Source organism: Cebus imitator, unplaced genomic scaffold, assembly GCF_001604975.1.
Source record: "Cebus imitator isolate Cc_AM_T3 unplaced genomic scaffold, Cebus_imitator-1.0 Scaffold134, whole genome shotgun sequence".
Lineage (NCBI taxonomy): Eukaryota > Metazoa > Chordata > Mammalia > Primates > Cebidae > Cebus > Cebus imitator.
The window spans coordinates 1797268-1814899 of NW_016107449.1; the positions used below are offsets into that span (position 1 = coordinate 1797268).

Genomic DNA, 17632 nt, shown 5'->3' on the forward strand with positions numbered 1-17632 from the left:
GAGACAACAGATGCTGGAGAGGATGTGGAGAAATAGGAACACTTTTACACTGTTCGTGGGAGTATAAATTAGTTCACCCATTGTGGAAGACAGTGTGGTGATTCCTCAAGGATCTAGAAATAGAAATTCCATTTGACCCAGCAATCCCATTACTGGGTATATACCCAAAGGATTATAAATCATTCTATTATAAAGACACATGCACACGTATGTTTATTGTAGCACTGTTTACAATAGCAAAGACCTGGAACCAACCCAAATGCCCATCAATGATAGCAAAGACTTGGAACCAACCCAAATGCCCACCAATGATAGAATGGATAAAGAAAATGTGACACATATACACCATGGAATACTATGCAGCCATAAAAAAGGATGAGTTCCTATCGTTTGCAGGGACAAGGATGAATCTGGAAACCATCATTCTTAGCAAACTGACACAAGAACAGAAGACCAAACACCACATGTTCTCACTCATAAGTGGGTGTTGAACAATGAGAGCACATGGACGCAGGGAGGGGAACATCCCACACTGTGGTCTGTTGCGGGGTGGGGGCCTAGGGGAGGGATAACATTAGGAAAAATACCTAATGTAGGTGACGGGGGAATGGAGGCAGCAAACCACCATGGCATGCGTATACCTATGTAGCAATCCTGCAATATCTGCACATGTACCCCAGAACTTAGAGTATAATAATAATAATAAAACAGAGGACCCAGCCCCTTCACCAGAGGAGTCCTCATCAGTTCACGTGCTGTGATCTGAGCCATCGTGGGTGTGGCTTTATTCACTCCAGGAGAGCAAGGGTCAGAGCACAAGGATGGGTTATTATTGGAAAATCCCCATCTCCAGCCCTGGCCCTCATCCAGCCACATGGACTCCCTGTAGTCCGCGGAGACCCCACGCTGCACAGAGAGTTCTACCCAGGGAAGGCAACATTGCAAGAATAGTACTAGGTCCTTCACACCTTGGGGAACCAAAATTTGCCAGCAACCAAGGAGAAAAGCTTGCAACTGGAGGACTGGAAGGAGACAAGTAGCTCTCATCCCACAGTCCTATAGAACCTGTGGGTTTCGGGCTCCCTGCATGGCAATGAGAACACTGTTTTCCTCCTCTCTCTCTAAAATCTTCATTTACAATAAAAATGTAAAGAATACTTCCATGAAGTCAATGTAAACTTGAATGACAGCATCAAGTAGGGAAGAAGTTGTGTAAGATATAAAGGTGCAGGAAGAGTTTGGGGGAGAAAAGAGTATACAAAACCAGAAACTCAGACAGGGCATGGCAGAACGGAGTCCAGACATCTGCCCCTGGGCAGGAGGGAGATCTAGGGTTGGGGAAGCCTGTGTGTGCCAATGGTGTGAAGACAGAGAGTGGGCATCGGGTTTACCAGAGAGTTGACTAAGCAGCTGCTTAACTTCCAGACCAGCCAAGGTAGACAGAAAACAGTCATCAGGAAACAGATTACCTGAATAGCTCAATTATCAAGCTCAGTCCTAGAGGATATGTTAGCAATGTATATTAAGATCCTTAAGAGGTGACAAAATACTGGATAAGTAATTCAATTTCTGAGAACAGTCCCTATAAGGAAACAATAATCAGACCTACACACACAAAGAAATAAGACTATTCATTATAGCACTGTCCAAAGCAGCTAAAAATTAGGGGAAATCTTAAATCATCAATTATCAGAATTAGCTAAATAATATATGAAAGCATCATAAAATAACACTGAGTAGTTTCATTACGTGATGCTCTCTAATAATTTTACAGTTTTGGAAATGCTTAGGACTTATTATTAAATGAAAATCCAGACCATGAGACAGTATTTATTATGCTCTCAACTACAAAAAATATAAATATAAAATATTTTTAAACTAAAATATATACCAGTATATTTACAGTGGTAAACTTTATATAAGGGTATTTATAGTTGATTTTAAAATGCCTAATATTTTTGAAAATTTCCAAATTTTTTACATTAAATGAATCAGGCCAATAATTATTTTAAAATAATATTGTTTTAAAATTTATTTTCCAAGGATCCCAGATAGCCACACTTTCTTCCTTCCTAAATACCAATAAATAAACCAAGAAAACAGATAGGGTCCAATCTATAGGAGCTTTATGAAACAGGAAAGGGCCCCATTCAAGGGAAGAGACAGCTGAAAATCTCCACATGATAAGAAATAGATGGGGGCAAATGAATAAAAGTTCATCAAGTGCCAAGCACTCAAGATAGAGGATGCAATCGTAAGAGAAAACCAAGGCAGTAAACCACCTCCAAACCTCTCAAACCCGAAGCCATCCTGAGTTTCCTCCTTTCATAGTCCTTGGCTAATCTATCAGCAAATTCTGAACAAACTTTCACAGACCCAGAATCTAACCACTTCCCCAACCTAACTAACATCATCTCTTGTTTGAGATATCTCAATAGAATACTAATTGACTCATACGGCCCACACATCTCCACCCCCGCCCCTCTGCTGAATTTTCTCCATTTGTCCCCGAAGGCCTGCACTTCTTCTGTCTCTACCTGGCATGCCTTGGAAAACTGACTTCCATGGGCAGCTCCAATGGGCACCCTTGCCCTCTGATCTCCATGGGCAGCTCCAGTGGGCACCCATACCCTCTGATCTCTGGGGGTTGCTCAAATGGACACCCTTATACTCTGACCTCTGTAGACTGTGCCAATGGGCACCCTTGTCCTATTACCACCAAGGACAGTGTCAGTGGGCACCTTCTGGCTTCCAGTTGAGTTTGGCCAACAGGAGATAAAATCAGAAAAGTGGGCAGCTGGAGGAGAGTGAGCTCAGGGAGTCGCAGTGTGTTAGCTGTTTCTCCACCTAAGGACTAAGCCCCAACAGGGGCTGCCTGATTGCTCTAGAATGAAGGATATTAAGAAGCAAATCCTATAAATAAAACCTAGAAATATTAAAACATCCCACCTTGCTACAAATTAGAGAGATGGCAAGGTGAAGTGATAAGGAGATAACACCTCACATATATCACACCGGAGAAATTTAAGACTCCTAACACCAAGTGCTGGCATGGCTGTGGAAAAATGAACAATTACCCACACCACTGATGGAAGCTATGCTGGTTTAACCACTTTGGTGAGTAAACGTGGAGCCAGGCATCACACATGGCCCGCCACACTGCAGCGGAAGTTGTGCATGGTTCAGGACACAGCAGCCCCACTCCAGTGCTGTCTCTGTGGAGATTCTCGCTTCCTGGCACAGTGGGCATTTATCAGGACTTTCACTGAAGCATTACTGCTAAAACTGAAAAACTCCTGTAATCCCAGCACTTGCGGAGGCTGGAGCAGGAGGATTGCTTGGTCCTAGGAGCTCGAGACCAGCCTGGGCAACATAGGGAGACCTACATCTCCAAAAAAATATAAAAATTATGCAAGATATTAAAAATCGAGTCTTATAAACAAAACCTAGAAACATCCAGGTGTGGTGTGCATGCCTGCAGTCCCAGCTACTCAGGAGGCTGAGATGGGAGAATCACTTGCACCCGTGAGGTTGAGGCTTCAGTGAGCCAAGGTCATGGCACTGCTCTCCAGCCTGGATGACAGAGTGAGACCCTGTCTCTAAAAGTAAATAAATAAAATTAAAAATAGAGCGAGAAACTGAAAACAGCCAAAAGTGTTCAAAATAGGGAATGGTAAAATACAGTATTATGTAGTTATATAATAGCTTAATGTACAATAATAAAAATGATTTTTGGCCTATTTCTAGATGCATCAAGTGGCCCAAAAAATCATTCCACATGATTAAATAATAGTAGATTGTACCAACATGGATAAATCTCAAAATATATTGTTGAGACCAAAAGAAAAGTTCCAAATTGCATGTAAATTTTGAAAAGCACACAAAATTCTTTTACAGAGGCAAAAGTTTTTAAACATAGGAAGAAATGTTACCCACCAATGACAGAAGAGTGGTTATCTGTGACGGGGGAGCACAATAGATGTGCAACGTTTCACTTTTTAAAATAAATATTTCACAATACTCATTAGGATGGCTATTATCCAAATCAAGAGATAAAGAATGTTGGTGAGGGCGTGGAGAGAAGAGAGCCTTCGTACACTGTTTCTGGGACTGTAAACTGGTGCAGCCATTATGAAAAACAGTATGGAGCTTCCTAAAGAAATTAAAAATAGAACTATCATGTGACTCAGCAGTCCCTCTGGAAAGCAAATCGTCACCTCATAAAGATACCTGCAGTCCTGTGTCTCCTGTGTTCATTGCAACACTATTCGCCATAGCCAGCATGTGGAAACAACCTAATCAACAGATGGATGTATAAAGGAAATGCAGTACACACACAATGAGATGTTATTCAGCCTTCAAGAAGAAGGAGATCCTGTCACTGGCCGCATGGATGAAGCTGAAGGACATTGAACTAAATGAAACAAGCCAGGCACAGAAAAAAACATATTGCATGATCACACTTATATGTGGAATCTAAAAAGAAAGAGTCAAATATACAGAGAAAGGATTAAAATAATGGTTATCTGCAGAGGGGGTTGGGGTGCGGGTTGGGAGATACAGGCAAGAAGTTACAAATGGGCAGATGCAGGATGAGATTTAATGTACATTATTATAGTTAATTAAATTACACTGAATTTGGGATTTCTGCTAGATGACTAGATTTAGCTATTCATGTCACAAAAGCAATGCATAACTATGGGAGATTATGGATATGTTATTTTACTTCATTATGGTAACCATTTTACTAGGTATATGAATCACATATTGTCATGTGATATACCCAATAAAATTTATTTTTTAAAATAAATAAAAATAAATCTTAGAAAATAGATATCTAAAATTAATGTAATAAAATGATAAAATTTGTACGGTAGGCACATGGGCATTAGATATATCATTCTTAGTACTTTCCTGGATTTTTGAAATATCACTTAATTTAAAATTATTCCTAATCTTTTACAAGAATTCACTCTAGATTTAGCCACCGCCTTGCACTTGGCATTCTGCCGTGACGTCTGCTCTTCATTGAAATATGAGGTGTTTTGCTTTGTTTTGTTTTTCTGAGATGGAGTCTCGCTCGGTCACCCAGGCTGGAGTACGGTGGTAGAATCTTGGCTCACTGCAATCTCTGCCTCCCAGGTTCAAGCGATTATCCTGCCTCAGCCTCCCAAGTAGCTGAGACTGCAGGCATGTGCCACCACGTTCAGCTAATTTTTGTATTTTTAGTAGAGATGGTGTTTCACCCTGTTAACCAGGCTGGTCTTGAACTCATGACCTCAGGTGATCCACCTGCTTTAGCCTCCCAAAGTGCTGGGATTACAGGCGTGAGCCACCATGCCCCGCCTAAATATGAGGATATTTTTAATTGGCATTATGTCTGAGCAGTTTTTGCCAATCACTTATCTGCCACGAATTCTGCCAATCCATGTCTTGTGCCTGCTTTAGGTATTTAGTAAATAGATTTAAAAATACACAAGGCACAGAAACACATATATAAGGATTTTCAATTTAGTTCCATTTATGAAAGAAAAAAATTGGAAAAAATATCTATGAGATTACCAAGACAAATGTTAAAAAGAGAAAGTTACGTCAAAAAACACACTACGTGTCAGCAGTTATTTAAATAAAAAAGGAAAGAGAAAAAAGACAATGTCATTTATGTAAATTTATAGTGAAATTATCTTAAGGCTGTCCACACAAATGATCCCAGTGGAAACTCCTGGGCAGGGGGCAGAATTGGGGCATCATCCAGGAGTCCAAGGGGCATGATCTCACTGTTACCACTTACATGTTTATGAGAATATACCTTTAGAAAATATTTATATATATTTTAAAATATTCGATTTACATCTGAAATGTATCCCTGTTAATCAAATACGAGGAGAGTAAGGGAATTTTTTATTACTCCTGCTCCTCTGCGATGAACTTGCCTTAGTGATGGTCCCCATCTGACAACACCCTGGCCTGGCTGAGGTTGTCCCTCATCTTGCTATGAAGCAGCAGTAGCCTGGACCTCGGAGACTATGGGAAGCATGCAGGGCCTTTGGGCTAGTCTTGGGACAGTTCCAGAGCCTTGTAGGACTTCCATGCAGCAGCTGGACTAGTGGGATTGAGAAAGGAATACTATAGGGTGGTTGCAGGAGAATAGGAAACTCCAGGCAGTAGCTTTGCATGACCAGCAAAAGGAAACTGTTGAAACAGCTGCAGAGGCTAGGGGCTGATAGTACCCTGAAGACCAGGGTGTGGACCAAGCTGGCTAAAACTGACTGGGCCCAACACGGCACACTGGATTTGACTTAAGTTTCACCTAGGCCTTCATTATGTGCTTATTAATATACTAAATACACGCCCACCAGCACCATGGAGCTCCGGAAACACCCATATTTGATGTAAAAATGGGTGGCACATCGGTCCAAGAAATCTCCAACTTTTTCCAGGAATTTTCGTGAATATTCCACCCCTTGGTTAAAGAAACCCATAAAGGTCGGAGCACCAAACCCCGTCGCACATGACTCTCTCCGGTACACACCCACACTCCCTCCTTCTTGAGTGTGTTCTTTTTGCTTTGCAACAAATCTCAGTATTTTCAGTATTTTCAAACTTGTCCTTGAATTCCTCCTTATGCGGGTGTCATAAGCCTAGACACCACCCAGGGTCGAGGTCCTGCCGGCATGTGGGGATCTCCCCTAACCCACTGGTATCAGAATTAGCCAAGAAGCGTTGCTTGCAACAACCCCTGCTTCAAAGCAATCACAGGCCTGTGGAGTCCCAGCCGGAGAAAAATGCTCTTCAAGGACTGCAGTGAGGGAAGGTCAGGCTGTGCCTTCTACTGGGCCAGCACCCCTCAGCAGAGGGTGCCGGAGTGGGCAGTGAACCAAGATGGCGGCCACCACTTTCTTCTCTGTCAGTTTTGCTGGCAGCTTCTGCTTCTTCCTCTTAGAAGCTAATTAAGAATTTTGACTCTTCTGGAAGCCCCATGTTGTGAGAATGTCCAAGTGTAGGACGACCAACCCATCTTGGTTTGCCAAAATTTCCCTGGTTTTAGTACCGAAAGGCCTGCATCCCAGGAAAGCCTACAGTCTTTGACAAACCAGGTTGACTGGATCACTCTACAAGTTTGCTCCATGAGGAGTCCCCGAGCAGAATGGGGTGGATGCCTGGCAAGCCCCCCATTGTTTCAGCCATTCCCGTGGAGGTGCCAGACACATGAGTAAAGCAGCTATCTAGAATATTCCTGCCCCAGCAGAAAACAGCCCAGATTGCAGAATACTGAGAAATAATGAGTTGATTTTACTTTAAGCCACTAACAGAGAGAGAAAGAGAGAGAGAGAGAGCGAGAGAGAGTGTGTGTGTGTGTGTGTGCGCGCGCGCGTTGGTGGTGGTGATGGCAGCAGCGGCACATCTAGAGTGGCTACTGACAAGACACCGGCTAGAGCAGGGAGGTGGCCCCAGGACTCGAGGACAAGCAGAAACCCCTAGCTTCTGAGTTGTGGGGGGCAGGAGCCCCTAGGTTCAGCTGCAGCTGCCCAAGCCCAGCTGCAGACCTGGGCATCTCTGTGCTCTTGAGGCCTGGGAAGGCCTCCCTTCCTGCCACAGGCTTTGAGATGTCTGCTCACACTGCCTGGCCTCTCCCCGCTCCTGGTGCCTGCTCTGACCATCCAGCAAGATTGGGGCAGAGCCTGGAGCTGTCACAACCCAGCCAGGTGTGTGCATGCTCAGGCCAGCTGTAATACTCTGGCCCCTGTTGCTTTGGCCTCCTCCAATCCTTGGGCACCAAGGACCTTGGGAGGGAGGACAAGGGGTTGCTGAGGATGAGGGGTTGCTGAAGACAGCTCAGCACTGGCCTGCAGGAGCCCCTTGGCATGAACAGCCTGGGCCATGAAGGGTGGTGGGAGGCAGACAGCTTCCTGGGCAGAAGGGGGTGTGACCCAGATGAAGCCCCGCCTTCAGGCTGAGGAGGGCCTGGGGCCTCTGGCTGGCCTGCCAGTCCTGCAGGCCAGAGAGGGGGAACTTGTACTTATTCCTGGGCCCACCCACGACTGCTCATGGACAAATAAGCACACATTTCCCTCCTCTGAAAACCATAAAAGCCAAGCTGCACAAAGGAGCTCTCCTCTCTGCTGAGAGCTGGGAAGACTACCAGATGACCAGCTGCAGAGAGGAACTGCCTTCTCTGCTGAGAGCTGAACACTCAGGACAAGCTGACTGCAGAGGAGCTACCCACCACGTGGTTTCTCTGAGCTGTTCTAACACTCAGTGAAGCTCCTCTTCATCTTGCCCCCACCTCCACTTGTCTGTGTATCTCATTCTTTCCAGATGCAGGACAAGAACTTGGGCAAAGGTGCCACCAGCTGTAGAGGATTCCAGCTAGAAAAGCAACACCCCAGAGATCCCATAACTTTCAGGTGGGGAAGGCTGTCATCAGCAATATGGTAGAAATGATGCTCTGTGCCTAGAACCTCATCATCTGCAGTCCTGAATACGATCTAGTATACAAATCTTAACAGGCAAGGAGTTTCCCCTTGTCTCAGCCACATACCTTTTGCATTTTGGGATCCTTTTGAAATGCACAGTTTTCATCTCCTGAAATTTTCTTGCAAATTGTTCGGGCAATTTTGACCTCAATATAGTACTCCAAACTATCTGTCACCTGTCAAAGAGTAATGTAAAAATCATGTATCATTAAAGAATATATAATATCAACTGTCATCTCCAGCAAATAAATAGGTCATTGACTACTCAGGGCTAGGAATGTCTTTCTGCCTTCTCCCTCTTCAACTGTTTTCTGTCCAGAAGTTTTTGGGTAATTTGGAAGTTTTCTTGCCTTGATATCTTAGTCTCTCTCTCATCATAGTATTTAATTTTAAAGTAATGGTAACTGCCTCCAAAATAAAGCAAGGAAACAATTCTCCCAAAAGTATTTTCCTGGGGAAGCTAATAGTTTGCTTGTTGGAGCTTGGGAAACAGCAGTGCAAGGTTCTTTGGACTGACTGCACCATGGACTATACCATAGTCAAGCCATGGTGACCCCGTGACCCACACGTACACCTCCACATGGCCCCCCGGAGACAGAAAATATTAGATAACAAGAAAACCACAAAAGGAGAAGATTAGCTAGCTCCTGCAGTGCCTGATTAACCAACCTTGCAAAGTTCCACCATTGTTCTACCTCAACTGATAAGTCGACCTTGTGACACTGGACCCTGTGATCTGATTAACCGACCTGGCAAAATTCTACCATTTTTCTTGCCTCAACTGATGAGTCAACCTTGTGACATTGGACACTGTGACACCGCCCCCCCCTTTCCATTACTTACCCCCAACCTATAAAACCAGGCCCTATCCCACCACCATCTGCTAAATCCCTCTTTTTGGAATCAGCCCACTCACACCTGGATGAATAAATAGCCTTGTTGCTCACACAAAGCCTGTTTAGGTGGTCTCTTCATTCAGAGCGTGGTTAACAATCAGTGCTTCACCTAATCAATAGATATTGAGGAAATAAAACTATGACCCAGAACTGGAACTTGCTTAGTGTGTATTTATACTGAGGCTCTCTAAAATCTCCTATTCTTTGCCAATCTTAGTATCCACACCCTATTGAAATGCAGATTCCTCCAAAATGTCTGCGTCTGGGGGCATTCTACCTGCCACAAAGCCCCTAGCAGCCTTTCCGTTCAAGGAGAGCCTCTTGGGGAAATGGAGCAGTTCAATGGCAAAGGGACTTTATTGAAAAATGAACAAGAAAACAAGGTTTACAAGACTTGGGGGAGAGAACATATTAAAGAGAATGACCAAGTTAAGCACAGTAACTGGTCCCAGAAGACTGACCAAGTTAAACACAGTAACTGTCCCGGAGACAACTGACAAAACCCTTACAATTTTTTTAGAAATTCTAGAAAAGCTTCCTAGGCATTGAACAAAAGGGATGTGTTGTGCAGAATTCTAAGATGCCCCCAGGAGTCCTGCTCCATGTTCTGTATGCCCTGTGGGATCCACAAGATTATGAACAGGATGGATTTTACTTCTGTGATTAGACTATCCTCTAGGGAAGAGCTGAATTCAAAAATAGGGAGATTGACTTGGCTGACCTGACCTACTCATATGAGCCCTTTAAATCTTGGGTTAGAGGTCAGAGAGAGATGTGCACACCCTTGGATTCAGCAATTTCACTTTTGGATGTATACCTGACTTCAAAGGCACACACATGTACAAACAGAGACACACCTCATTTTGTCGCGCTTGGAATTATCATGCTTCATAGATACCGTGTTCTTTACAAATTGAAGGTTTATGGCAACTTCGAGTCAAGCGCCATGTCTCAATATCAGTGCCATGTCCCCAACATGCAAATGCACATTTCCTCTCTCTGTGTCACATTTTGGCAAGTCTCACACAATGTTTCAAACTTTTTAATTGTCATTACATCTGTATGGTAATTGGCGATGAGCAGTCTTTGATGTTAATATGTAATTGTTTTGAAGCACTATGTCATGAACCATGGTCATATAAGTCTGTGAACTTAAATCTACAAATGTGTGTGTTTCTGCTGCTGCCCATCTCTCTCCTCTCCTTGGGCCCCCACATTCTATGAGACACAGTAATACTGAAATAAGGCCAACTAACAACCCTCCTGATGCCTCGTTGTAAAGTGAAAAGAAGAGTTATCCATATCTCACTTTAAATGAAAAGGTAGAAATGATTAAGCTTACTGAGGAGGGCATGTCGAAATCCAAGACAGGCTGAAAGCTAGAACTCTTGCACCAAACACAATTAACAAAGCTATGAATGCAAAGAAAGAGTTCTTGGAAAAAAATTAAAGGTGCTACTCTAGTGAACCCATAAATGATAAGAAAGCAAAACAGCCTTATTGGTGATATAGAGAAAGTTTTAATGGTCTGGATGGAAGATCAAACTAGCCACAACATTCCCGTAAGCCAAAGTCTAGTCTTCTAGTCCAGAGCAAGGCCCTAACTAGCCTTAATTCTATAAAGGCTGAGGGAAGTGAGGAAGCTGTGGAAGAAAAGCTGGAGTTTAGCAGAGACTGGTTCATGAGGTTTAACAAAAGAAGCCATCCCCATAATGTAAAAGTACAAGGTGAAGCAGCAAATGCCCATGTAGAAGCTGCAGCAAGTTATCCCAAAAACGCAGCTAAAATCAGTGATGGAGGTGACTACACAAAGAAGAGATTTTCAGTGTAGATTGAACAGCCTTCTGTTGGAAGAAGATGCCATCTAGTATTTTCACAACTGGAGAGAAGTCAATGTCTGTCTTTGAAGCTTCAAACGACGGGTTAACTCTCTTGTTAGAGGCTAATGCAGCTAGTGATTTTAAGTTGGAGCCAATGTTCATTTACTATTCTGAAAATCCTAAGGCACTTAAGAATTATGCTAAGTCTACTCTACGTATGAGAAAGCAACAAATCCTGGATGCAAGTATTTCTGTTTGCAGCATGGTTTACTGAATATATTAAGCATACTACTGAGACATAATGCTAAAAAAAAAAGGCACATGCACAATTCCCTTCAAAGTATTGCTGCTCATTGACAATGCACCTGGTCACCCAAGTGCTCTAGTGGAAATATACAAGGATTTATATTGTGTCCATGTCTGCTAATACAACATCCCTCTGTAGGAGTAATTTCAACTTTCAAGTGTTGTTATTTAGGGAAAACATTTTGTAAGGCTGTAACTTCCATAAAGAGTGATTCCTCTGATAGATCTGGGCCAAGTAAATTGAAAACCTTCTGGAAAGGATGTCATTCTGAATATTTGTGATTCATGGGAGGAGATCAAAATATCAACATTTAAAGAAATTTGGAAGAATTTGATCCAACCATCATGAATGACTTTGAGGGACTCAAGACTTCAGTGGAGGAAGTAATTGTAGATGTGGTAGAAATAGCAAGGCAACCAGAATCAGAAGTGGAGCCTGAAGATGTGACTGATTGCTGCCATCTCATAATAAAACTTGAATAGATAAGGAGCTGTTTCTTAGAGATGGGCAAAGAAAGCGGCTTCTTGAGATGGAATTGATTTCAGTTGAAAACGTTGTGAATATTGTTGAAATGACAACAAAGCGTTTAGACTATTACACAAACTGAGTTGATAAGGCAGCTGTAAGGTTTGAGAGGGTTGACTCCAATTTTTAAAAAAGTGCTACTGTGGGCTAAAATGCCGTCAAACACCATCATGTTAGATATAGTGAACCCCAAGTTTCTCTTCCAAGAATCGGTACGTCAGTATGTTCAGCTCTCTTATTCTTTGATTCTCTATTTTAAAGTTTAACTTCCTTGTAGTTCCAGTAAACAACCTTCTCCACCGGTTCTAATCAGTAGTCCACATCTGTTCCCCTGGCCCGCAGCTCCGGCTCCATCCTGACTCATCCTGGTCACCCGTTTCAGTCACCTTCTTTAACCTAGATCACCCCTGGCTACCTGCTCTGACCTGCCTATAACTGTCCTTCCCACAGAGCCACCCACCCTCTCACTCCAGCTCGGACCCCTACTCTCTTTAAAATAGCCAATCAGGATTAGTCTAGCTTGTGTGGTCTAACCCTAGCCAATAGGGGAACAACACAGCAGTAGGGACGACCCCCGACAGGCATAAGTACCTCTTCCCCTCCTTGTCCAGGCGTCCACTTGCCATTGTTCCATCATCAAGCTGCACCCTTCTATGGAAGCAAATTGTCTTGTTGAGGAAATTTATATTGGAATGCTGCTTCTTTTGCAGCATCGAAAATTCTACTTATAACAATCCCATGCTACAGGAATTAAGTCAATCAATGTGGCAAACCTCACTGTTGCCTTATTTTTTAAAATTTTTAAAACTGCCATCATCTCCTCAACCTTCAGCGGCCACCACCCTGCTCAGTCAGCAGCCCCTAACATCGAGGCAAGATTCTGCACCAGCAAAAGATTACAATTGGCATAAGGTTTAGATATCATTCACATTTTTAACAATAAAATATTTTTAACTAAGATTTAGTGCTATTGCATACTTAATAGACTCCAGTATAGTATAAACATAACTTTATTGGCACTGGGAGTCCAAACTATGTGTGTGACTCACTTTCGTGCGATATTCACTGTATTGCAGTGAATTGTATATTGCAGTGAATACTGTATTGCCTTCTGGAACTGAAGGCACAGTATCCACAAGGTATACTTGTGTGTGCACAGTGACACTACTCGTTCAGTCAAAGCCAGAAACAACCCAAATATGAATTAACAACAGCAGGATAAATACATGGTGGTGTGCTTATGTAATGAAATACTCTGCAGCAATAAGAACAAACATGCTTTTTTCTTCTTTCAGATTCCACACATAAATGAGATCATGCAGTATTTTTCTTTCTTTGTCTGGTTTATTTCACTTCACATAAAAAGTGAAGTGGGTCAAGGAAGAAATGGGGAGATATAGGTCAAAGGATAAAAAGTCACAGATACGTAGGACAAACAAGTCTAGAGTTCCTATGTACAACATGAGGACAAAGTCAAGATTATTGTACTGTATTTGGGATCTTTAGTAAGAGAGTAGATTTTGGAGATCTTGATCCCCATAAAAAGATAACAATGTGTAATGATGGATATGTTAATTCACTCGACTACAGTAACCATTTTCACTATCTACAGGTATATTAAAATATCATGTTGTATACTTTAAATACATAAATTATTTTTAAAAACATTTGATTTTGTAAAAACAAAAGGAACATGCTGCTACATGCCACAACATGGATGAAATGCACAAACATAATATTGAAAGACACAGCCAAACCAAAAGAACTCAGAATGTGGGATCTCACTTCTATGAAGTTAAAGGGGCAGGTAAGCGGTGGTGTCAAGGGCTATACACTTAAGCAGTATTCACGGTAACGATTTCTTCTGGGTCAGGGCAGGGAAAAGGAGTATGCATAATTCAGGGGAGCGTGAGATGTTCTCTCCAGACCATATGGGGAGTCACTTCAGGAACATTCATTTTAAAGTGATTTATTCTGCTTGACATCTATGTGTTATTAACTTTTCTGTTTTTGTCTTGGTTTTGCAATAAAAAGGTTTTTCTCATGAGATATGATGGTTAAAAGAAAAAAAAAGGAATAAAAAGGTTTTGAGGAATAAATGTACATTCTTATTTTTAAAAGGTTTTTAAAAGAATAATGTAAGGGACTTTTCCTACTCAATAGCAACTCTACAATACTGACCTAGGAACAAATAAATTAATCAAGGAAAGAGAATCAAGAATCCTGCAACAGACCCATTTATATTTGGATACTTCGTCTGTGGTGTGCTGGCTTTTCAAAACACAGAGGCCTTTTACTGGCAAGGTTAGGTTTACGTTAGATCCAGTACCCACACCATAAATAAAAATAATTCCAAGATAGATTACTGAGCTGAAATTACAAATGTCTTAGAAAAATTGTAACTGTTATATTCAAGAATGGAAAAGAACTTCTTAAGCAAGATATAAACTGCAAACAACATATGGGAAGAAAAAATAAATGTTATTACTTCGATATTTATTTTAAAAAAATCTTAGGCCAGGCACGGTGGCTCACGTCTGTAATCCCAGCACTTTGGGAGGCCAAGGCGGGTGGATCACAAGGTCAAGAGATCGAGCCCATCCTGGCCAACATGGTGAAACCCCGTCTCACTAAATATACAAAAAAAATAGCCGGGTGTGGTGGCACGCGCCTGTGGTCCCAGCTACTCGGGAGGCTGAGGCAGAAGAATCGCTTGAACCCAGGAGGCGGAGGTTGTAGTGAGCCGAGACTGTGCCACTGCACTCCAGCCTGGTGACAGAGCAAGACTCCATCTCAAAAAAAAAAAAAAAAAAAAAAAAAAAAAAAAAAAAAAAAAAAAAAAAAAAAAAAATTAAAGACACTGTAAGCAAAATTAAACTACAAGCAACAGACAGGCAAGTACAAAATATTGGCATACATATGAGAACCACAATTTAATATGAATAGTACATAAAGAACATCTACAATTCTGTAAGAGCAAGACAAGCAATGCAAAAGAAAAAGGAAAACGATTCTTAGAAGTAAACATATATTGCAGGTAAACTCAATGAAAGACAATTCCTCACTCTACAACGGGAATTTAAAAGTGTTATTTTTGTATCTGTCAGATTGGCAAACATCTGAAAGACAAAATGAGACCACAGCTGATGAAGACGAGAGGCAGGAGATACTCAGACCTGCAGCCTTGCCAAAAATCTAAGGTGATTTAGCTCTTTTAAGGGGCAATTTGCCAGTATTTTGCAAATGTACTCTTGAACCAACGAATTCAAATTCAGGATACCTATCCATATTAGTCAGGGTTCTCCAGAGGGACAGAACTGATAGACTAGATTTGTATATGAAAGGAGTTTATTAGGAAGAACTGGCTGACACAATTACAGTGCCAAGTCCCATCACAGGCCGTTGCAAGCTGGTAAAGAGGAGCCAGCGGTGGCTCATTCCAAGTTCAAAAGTCACAAAACCCAGGAAGCTGGCAGAGCAGCCAAAGGCCCACGAGGTCCCCGGAAGCCACTGGTGCAAACCTGAGAGTCCAAAGGCCGAAGAACATGGACTCTGATGCCCAAGGACAGGCGAAGCAAGCATCAAGCACAGGAAGGAAAAAGCCAGGAGCCTCGGCAAGCAAAGCCATCCTCCCCTCCCACCCGGCCTGCTTTGCCCTGGCCACACTGGCAGCCAACTGGATGGTGCCCACCCCCACTGAGGGTGGGTCTTCCTCTCCCAATCCACCGACTCAAACGTCCATCTTCTCTGGCAGCACCCTCACAGACACACCCCAAAAAAATACTTAACCAGCCAGCCAGCACCTTCAAGCCAGTCAAGTTGACATCTGATTTTAGCCTGGCAGTATTGAGGAGGAAAATAAAATTAAAGACAGACTTGAAATAGAATGGGTAATAGTTAACAGTAGGACTAGGTCATCAGGAAAAATCATAGTAAGCAAAAGTAAGTAACCCCTCCCAGCTCAGCCCAACTAACTCCAGCTGCAAGCTTATCCCACGGCCCACATTCTGGCTAGTCATAAAACCTGTATGTAGAGAACCTAGAGGCAGAGCAGACCTGGTACCACCCTCTATATAGACAGGAGCAGCAGAGCATATCTTTGGGTCTGCAGTCTGCACATACTTAGGCAATTCCTGTTCTTCTGATCTCCTTGGGTGTCCTCCTCAACCTTTCAACCCCCGACCTCAGCTGCGAGATTATAGGATCAAATGACCACAAAGCCCGAAACTGTAAAACTTGATTAACTGTTTTTGTCCAAAACCGGTTTCCTGCCTTGTTTTCTCACATCAAATTGTATAAAAGCAATGTGTTCTCTTTGTTCAGGGCTGGTGGCCATTCAGGCAGGAAGGCCACCGTTAGCTGGAGCTCCCATAAAGAAATTCTCTTGGCCGCACGAGGGGGTGGGGGGAATTGGGGAGGGATAACATTAGGAGGAATACCTAATGTAGGTAACGGGGCAGGGGGATGGATGCAGCAAACCACCACAGCATGTGTATACCTATGCAACAATCCTGCACAATCTGCACATGTACCCCAGAACTTAATATAATAATAAAAAAAGAAAGAAAGAAAGAAACTTTGTTGTGTCTCTTGATCTCTCTGCTCTTCTTGGCATGAATTCCCGCAACAGTGTCTAGTGACACATACAAAGGAACATTCATTGTTTCACTTTCCTGTCAACAAACCTCATGGTCCATTAGGAGGTGGGCAAAAAAAAAATTACAGCACATCATCTCATGAAATACAACTAGGAGGTGGATCTAAGTGTATTTATATAGCTTTTTCAAGACATGTTTTAAGTGGCAAAAAAAAGTACAGAATAGCATATAAAGCACAATTGTATGACTATAAAATATGCTTTTAAATATTTCAGACACATATGTGAGTCGGTGGAAAATATCTAGAAGGACAGAGCACACTGCTCTTAGCGGTGACCTCAAGAATGACAAGCCAGACTGGAAATGCAAGAAATTGAGGGATTGCTTTCCTTTTGTTATCAACTTCTAGCTGTACTCTTTGAACTTTCTGGTGACTGTCTATCAAGTTTCTTAACCTCAGAGATGTTGAGATTTGGGGCTGGATCGCTCTTTGTTTGGGGGCTCCCCTGTGCATTGCAGGATGGCTGGTCACATCCCAAGCCTCCACTCAGTAGATGTCAGGAGCAGCCCACTCTCGTCAGGTCATGACAACAAAAAAATGTCACCAGGCATTGCCAAAGCTCCCCTAAGGAGCGAAAGCTACCCACAGTTGCAAACCACGGCCGTATATTTGAGTCATACGTCTAAGCTGAAATGACAGTTAAAAGCCAACAACTCTAATTCATACTCATCAGCTGCCAAGCAACCACTAATCCTATCTTGACCCCCACTTGCTCAGGAAATAGGAGGCAGGTGGCGTTCTGGCTGCAGAGGAGCCCCTCAGCCTTCACGCAGACAGGCGCTGTGACTCCTGGCCATCTGAAAGTCCCTTCCCTGCCCTCCCCTGAGGATGAACTTTTTTCTCACCACCTTCGCTCCGTTAAGCATTGTTCAGAGACAGGTGCTGATGAAGAAGAGCACGGCAGCCTGAGTTTATTTTATTTTAATTTATTTTCTTTTACCTTTTTGA

At 42.6% G+C, this 17632-nt stretch overlaps 1 protein-coding gene across 2 annotated transcripts in view; it reads right to left on the reverse strand.

Annotated features, from left to right (window-relative positions):
• Window positions 1-17632, reverse strand: part of LOC108313156 (cystatin-13-like) — a 24323-nt gene that overhangs the window by 1831 nt on the left and 4860 nt on the right. Inside the window, exons 1-2 of one of the 2 annotated variants that reach the window (XR_005202306.1) lie at window positions 16050-16138; window positions 8570-8653 (exon numbers count right to left, since the gene is read on the reverse strand). Coding sequence is in view for 1 of the 2 variants with exons in the window: in XM_017541457.2 (XP_017396946.1) it covers window positions 8543-8653 (111 nt within the window). In the remaining variant the exon portion in view is untranslated. Of the gene's footprint in view, window positions 1-8542; window positions 8654-16049; window positions 16139-17632 lie in introns of those variants that run through there. The other variant, XM_017541457.2, reaches the window with a different exon arrangement.